This window comes from Crocodylus porosus, unplaced genomic scaffold (assembly GCF_001723895.1).
Source record: "Crocodylus porosus isolate Cpor-Errol unplaced genomic scaffold, CroPor_comp1, whole genome shotgun sequence".
NCBI lineage: Eukaryota > Metazoa > Chordata > Crocodylia > Crocodylidae > Crocodylus > Crocodylus porosus.
In genome coordinates, this window is record NW_017728922.1 from 11,928,568 (window position 1) to 11,934,061 (window position 5,494).

The following is a 5,494-nucleotide window of genomic DNA, read 5'->3' on the forward strand; positions in this document are numbered from 1 at the left end:
CCTCAGCCGGCGCCGCGGCCGTTCCCGAGCCAGGGCGGGAGGCCCCGCGGACTCGTCCCGCCTTCCCCGGCCGTCCTAACACGGCCACGTCCGCGAGCTGCCACAGCTGTGGCGGGGCGCCAGCACCAAGCCTGTATCATCAGTCTGGGGTCCGGCCGGAGGAGCCGTCACCCAGCCCCGGCGGCTCCGAAATTTGGCCGCCGCTTCCCCACCACCAAACGTCCACGCTCCGTGGGGCAGGATCGGGCCCTAGCAGAGCAGGCCCGACACACCTCGGCGGGGTCCGGGGAGCAGATACATGCCAGCTATTTTAATCCAGAAAACTGTGTACCCCCAGGATCAAAACTGTGAGAAACATTGACTTAGGAGAATAAAGAGGGGAAAGACACCTGATCTCTCCTGGTGTACATTTAGTTAAACAGACAACAGGTTAGCAGAGAGCCGGAGGTGATGCTTAGAGCAGGGTGCTGGATAACAGGGCTTCTGAGTTCTGCTACTTGTGTAGTCTGATCTGCCTCAAGTCCCCTCTCCCTCTAAAATGAGGATGAGTATCTCTCAGACTTGCCCACCCCTGTGGAGTGTTAGGGTTAATTCATTCTTGCTTTGATCCTTGCATAGGGCATTAGGCTTTGGTCTGGCTGGTTCCCTGTACCTGTCCTCAGAATCTTGTGCTATGGCCTTACCCCTCAGGATTGGGGCATGAGGAAAGCCAGATGTATGAAGCAGCTGGCCACAAAGCTCTTTCCCTGTAAACTTTACCTAGCTCTTGGATGCTAATTATTCTTGGCTCTACAGGAGGCATAACGGCCCCTTGAACACACACAGAACAGCAAGAATATTAGCGAACTCCTAGAGCTGCCACGTAGATGATCCACTTAACTGGAAAGTGAAGCAGGATGTGATTGTATCTGTCCTTTGTATCTTCAATATCATTTTGCAAGAGCTTGAGAAATCACTGGACAAAATACCCACAAAGATTTCATAAATCCAGTGATAATTTAAATTAATCATCTTTGCAAAGAGTTCAGTGAAAACGCACAGGATTCTGAAGAAACTAAACCAATGGTTCAATGGGTCTTCCAAGTACCCATCCCAAAGGGTGGCTTGGCTAGCCAGAGCACTGCTCATCAAATGTTGTCAGCATACAAGAATCTGCTGTCTTATCTAGCTAAACAAGTTGGTTCAATTAAAAATATTACCTCAAAAATCTTCCTTTTATCCTTAACAAACAGGATCCACTCGTTTCAGTGAGCAATAAAACTAATATATTTAAGATTAACAGCATATGTGTCTCTGAGTGAAACAGAAGGTAATTTGGTTCTTTTTCTATTTTTACAGATATCTAGCCATGTGGAGTCACGGCTCGGGAGTAAAGGATTACTAAAATCGTCGGCATCCCTCGATTCAAGGATGGTCTCTACCATGGTTCATTGATGGGTCTCGAGATGACTTAAGAGTCCAATTCTTGAGCAACAGATCCATTTGCAGGAGTTGCAGGTCTTTCTGCAGGGGAGAGTGGGCTGCAGGCTAGGATTCCTCTCCTTTTCCTTCCTCTACTCTGTCTTCTCTGCTTCAAAGGCAAGATGCTTTACCTCAAAATGGGTTGAGGTTGTGATGCCGTTGGGGTCAGCTGGCAGCCAGCATCTCTTGATGTTGCCATCTGCTTCTTGAAGTATGCCTTTAGTGTGTCCTTGTAGCATTCCCTTTGGCCACTGTAGGATCTCAGGCCGTTGCTAAGTTGGAAATGGAGCACTTGTTTTGGGAGTTGAGAGTCAGGCATCCACACACTATGTCTGGTCCAGTGAAGTTGATGCTTGAGGAACACTGACTCAATGCTGGTACCATTCTCTTCAGCCAGGATGCTAGCATTTGTGTGGTAATCTTCCCGTTTGATGTCGAGGATTTTCTGGAGGTATTGTTTATGATACCTGTATAGGCTCTTGAGATGGTGGTAGATCACCCACATTTCACAACTGCAGAGGAGGGTGGGGATGATGGCTGCATTGTAGACCTAAATCTTGGTGTCTTTCTAGAGATCTTGATGAATAAAGACATACCAAAGCAATTTCCCAAAGAAGGCACTTGTACATCAGCTCCTGTGCTGGAACTCTTCATCAATGTTCACTCTTTGAAAGAGGTGGCTGCCATGGTAGGGGAAATGCTTGACTACCTCCAGGGTCTTTCCCTTAATTGTAATTTGGGGAAGAGGGTTGCCTTCCTGGCCTGGTTGATAAAGCACTTCAGTAATCTCAATGATGAGGGCATCTTTAAAAAGATCCAGCATGATATGGATCTTTTCCTCAGTGTGTGCAAGTGCGGTCTAGTCATCTGCATATTGAAGGTCAAGGATGGTTGTTTTGAAGACTTTGATCGTTGAGAGAAAACAAACCAGATTGAAGATCCCTCAGTGCATTTGGTATTCAGTGTCAATTCTGGAAGGAAAATGGTTCTTAATGAGAACTAAGGTGGCTGTCAAAAAATGGAGAACAGAATTGGGGTGATGATGCATGATTGTGTGATGGGCTCGCTGCTTTTGCCCAGCAAGCCAGGCTTGGAGAAGGACACTTTAGATTGGTGGAACATTTCCACCAATCAGGTAACAGCTGGGAGGGGCTTCCCCACCCATGCTCAGAAGTGGGGGCAAGGAGCCCCAGGACCTAATTGAAGACTGCGCTTTGTAGGTCTGGCGGACTTTGGGGCAGGGCCAATGTAAATAAAAGCCCAGTGTGGCTCCATCATCAGGACTCTGCCTGAGTCTCAACGGTGCCTGTATCGGCACTCAGGCTCTGGGAGGCACTCGAGGCAAACCCAGCAAGCGGCTGGGCACCCCGGCCTCCTCAGCTGACCAGCACATCAACCTGCGCATCATGTGGGACCCAAGCAGCCTCAGGCTGTTCCCAGGGCCAGCTTTCTGTGTGCTTGAGGCTGCTTGGGCCCCAAACGGTGCATAGGTTGGTGCGTGGAGACTTGGCCCTGGGAACGGCTTGAGGCTGCTCAAGTAGGCCCCAGGTCTAGGCCTAATAACCGGAGCCCCTCAGTGTGGTTCAACATTAAACTAAAAGGGTCCCAGCGCCCAGACCAGGGCCCAGAAAAGGGAAAGACCCCTGGCATGAGGCCAGGAACAAGCCAGTGAGGGCTCAGCCTCCGTAGAAGTTCCCCGGGTGCGCAGCACAGGACCCAGAGGAAAGGGCCCCCAACTTGAGGCTGACATCTCCAGGAGGCCTGAGATGGTGTGGGGACCTAAAGATCAATAGCCCCCAGTGGAAGGACCATGAGTTACCAGAACATTATAGCGAAGATCTCTGTTCCCCGTTATGCAGACGTCAGAGTAGATAAGTGCTCTTTCCTTTGCACCCTTAAAATCAATGAACCTGTACATCAGTAGTGTGAAAGATGCAGTCTCTGGGCCAGGTCTGGTCTGTGGAACTTTATTATTGGGCTCTCTGGGCACCTAGAGGTGATGGGAGTTCTAGGGCAGGGTCCCACCGCCAATTTGAGCATATGGAGCCCTGTCAGGATGTGTTAGCAGCAGAGGGGTGAGCAATGGGTGCATTAATCAATGAGACACAGAAACCCACAACAGTTAATGCCACAACCACTCACCCCACCACCAGAGGTGGGTCTGGATCTGGCCGGGGGCGAGAGAGGACCAAAGGGAGTTTGATGCCCTTGCTATAAATTATGTGACAGAACATACAATGCTTTTGAAATGCACAAACAGAAACTTGCAACATTCTGGTATTCCCAGTTATGTTTTGTTTACAGAGAAAAATGTGCATGGAAAGCTTATTCCTGATATCCCTATATCAAGAAAACAACCTTGCGTAGTGCTGCTGGTACAGCACGGTTACTGTGCACACCAGGCTTCATTCCAGTGACAGATTTTCAAAGACAGGAGCCAACTGGAGGATCAGGGCTTTCTTCTGCTACTGTTTTCGCTGTAATGACTCTGGGGCGGATATTTTCAAAGCCTGCTTGCAACAACCCCAGAGACTGGATGGAACTGCTTTGGAGATGGATAAAACAAAAGGAATTTTTTTCTCCTAGGCCATTGCAGAGATTTACATTTCAGTTGATTGGCTTGAGATGGGTTCTCAAATATGGAAAATATTTTGTTTCCTGGGATGGATTTGTTTGAGATGGTTGAGTGACAGCAATCATAAATTGAAAGTACTTATTTGTTCATTTATGGTATTCCCTTTCCATGAAGGATTACCAAGAATACCATATACTCCTTTCAGACCATTTTGTCTTGTACTTTGTGCAGTTGCAGATGCCTCCAAGGAAAGGGCTTCATGGTTCACTGCTTCCTATTCATGTTCATGGAAAAAGATTTTTTTTAATATATTAATATTTACAGCTAGTTGGGCAAAGCATATGGGATAGATAGCCAAGCCCTCTCACTACAGCTCTAGAGCTACAAGTTTAAGCCTCACTCTGGACTTATGCTGGTTGATTCAGTTAATGGCTAGACATGGATGCTGGCTGAATCAGTATCTTATGTGTCATTGGCTTTGGCATTAGCCCTGCATTAGCTCAATGTCTAGGCTCAGGTAGGTCACAGCAGTCAGTTAGAAGCTGATGTATATTTTACACCAAAGAAAAAACATACAGAAGTATTCTAAGGTTAAGGAGGAAGGACATGAGATGCATTTGAAAATGTGCGCAAACAGAAGCCTACAACAGTCTGTTATCCCAAATTAAGAACCTGATGCCTGATGCCACCAAAAGCATGGAAACTGAAATGTCACAAATCTGCATTTGAATAAAAAGTCATTTTTGTTTTTAAAGAAGTTTAATGGAAATTTACCTCCACTGCTCCACTGCCAATGGGCTGTTTGTGCAATCAAAATTTGTGATTAGAAACTGTTAGACCCTGACTCCTTGCGGCATCCAGTGACTAGGGAAACAACTATCTAATACCCCCATGGATCCTGTTACTCATTAGCCAGAGCAAGCTGAGAGCAAACACCAGCACACATTGCTCACAACAGCTTTATTCAAAATGGAGACAGCTTCAAACAAAGATCCCTCACAGAAACACAGCCCGTGAACCAGGGGACCTGCAATGAACAATAGCTCTTTCTACATTTATACACCTTGGTTTATACTCATTAACATTTATTCCACCCTCACTCCTCCTATCTTAAGCTCCACCTCTGTTTACTGTTTGTTTCATTAACATGGAATTGCCTATGCATTTCATTTATTTACATGTCTTTTTGCTATGAGTGCATGTCTAAGGCCATGAACTTACTTCTTCAGTCAATGGGCAGATTTTGACTAAAACCTGGAAGCTTCTGGAGGCTTCTTCACCAATCATCATTCACCTTTTTGCATATGTTCATTCTGGATTCTGTTACTAATTATGTGTTGTTTTTTCACGTTCCAATCTGTTTTTCTGTCCCACATCGTACCACCTCCACGTTCCTAAAGCTTCACCTCATTCACAGCATGCAGACTCACACAGACTCACCTGCTGCCTTTTCTCAGA

General features: G+C 46.7%; 1 protein-coding gene across 1 annotated transcript in view; it reads right to left on the reverse strand.

The window, feature by feature from the left end:
* SNTA1 (syntrophin alpha 1) overlaps positions 1-1,966 on the reverse strand; it is an 89,154-nt gene extending 87,188 nt beyond the window's left edge. The window contains exon 1 of the mRNA XM_019539807.1: positions 1,843-1,966. Within this exon, the coding sequence (XP_019395352.1) occupies positions 1,843-1,966 (124 nt within the window). The remainder of the gene's footprint in view (positions 1-1,842) is intronic.
* Between the last annotated feature and the right edge of the window lie 3,528 nt (positions 1,967-5,494).